General features: G+C 56.0%; 1 protein-coding gene across 1 annotated transcript in view; it reads left to right on the forward strand.

The window, feature by feature from the left end:
• GLTSCR1 (glioma tumor suppressor candidate region gene 1) overlaps positions 1–1,326 on the forward strand; it is a gene marked incomplete at its 3' end in the record, with an annotated part of 25,560 nt that overhangs the window by 22,648 nt on the left and 1,586 nt on the right. Inside the window, exons 8-9 of the mRNA XM_014949420.1 lie at positions 31–179; positions 464–558. Coding sequence (XP_014804906.1) covers positions 31–179; positions 464–558 — 244 coding nt within the window. The remainder of the gene's footprint in view (positions 1–30; positions 180–463; positions 559–1,326) is intronic.

Here is a 1,326-nt window from a genome sequence, read left to right on the forward strand (position 1 = left end):
CCCTTTTTTCTCTCTCTGTCCCCCCCCCAGTTTCCTGGAGCAGCTCCACAAGCAGCAGGGCGCCGTGCTGCACCCCGACTACAAAACCTCCTTCCGCTCCTTCCAGGACGCCCTCCAGCGCCTCCTGCCCTACCACGTCTACCAGGGGGTGCTCCCCTCCGCCCACGACTACCGCAAGGGTGCGTTCACCAAAAACGGGACCTTTAGCCCCAAAAAAAAACCCAACTTCCCCCCAGGACGACATAATCCCACGTATTTCCCTCATTTCCGAGCTGGGATGGTCCAACGCGACCTCAAACCTCCTCAAAACCAACCTTCGGGAGGTTCCTCCCGAGGTTCCTCCGAGGTGCAACGATGAAAAATGACCCCAAATCCCTCGATTTAGGCCCCCCCTCCACCCCCCGGGTGAATCCGCTGACACGAGAGCCCCCAAACTCTCTTTTCTCCCTCCTCTTCCTCGCAGTGGATGAAGAGTTCGAAGCGGTGTCCACCCAGCTGCTGAAGCGCACCCAAGCCATGCTCAACAAGTACCGGCTGCTGCTCTTGGAGGAGTCTCGGGTGAGTCCAACCGGCTGGAAACGCCGTTTCCTTCGCTGAGGGTCCGTCCTGGGGTCAAAATCGAGGCCGTGGGGGGGCCGTGTCCTGCCCCGGGGGGCGGTTACAGAGGTTGGGGGCATTGGCTGGGCGTTGGGTTGGGTTGGGTTGAGTTGAGTTGAGATGGGTAGAGTTGGGTTGGGTAGAGTTGGGTTGAGTTGGGTTTGGTTGAGTTGGGTCAAGTTGGGTCAGGTTTAGTTGGTTCGAGTTGAGTTGGGTTGAGTTAGGTCAAGTTGGGTAGAGTTGGGTTGTGTTGAATTGGGTTGGGTCGAGTTGGGTTGGGTCAAGTTGGGTAGAGTTGGCTCTTGTTGAGTTGAGTTGGATCAAGTTTGGTTGAGTCGAGTCAGGTTGGGTCAAGTTGAGCTGGGTTGAGTTGGGTAGAGTTGGGTTGGGTTCAATTGAGTTGGGTCGACTTGGGTTGAGTCGAGTTGGGTTGGGTTGAGTTGGGTAGAGTTGGGTTGGGTCAAGTTGGGTCGAGTTGAGTTGGGTTGAGCTGAGTTGGGTTGAGTTAGGTCAAGTTGGGTAGAGTTGGCTCATGTTGGGTTGAGTTGGGTTGGGTTGGGTCAAGTTGGGTCAGGTTGAGTTGGGTCAAGTTGGGTCGAGTTGAGTTGTTGGGTTGAGTTGGGTTAAGTTAGGTCAAGTTGGGTAGAGTTGGGTCATGTCGAGTTGGGTCATGTCGAGTTGGGTCATGTCGAGTTGGGTCGGGTCGAGTTGGGTCGAGTTGGGTTGGGT

Source organism: Calidris pugnax, unplaced genomic scaffold (assembly GCF_001431845.1).
Source record: "Calidris pugnax isolate Ruff unplaced genomic scaffold, ASM143184v1 scaffold202, whole genome shotgun sequence".
Classification (NCBI taxonomy): domain Eukaryota; kingdom Metazoa; phylum Chordata; class Aves; order Charadriiformes; family Scolopacidae; genus Calidris; species Calidris pugnax.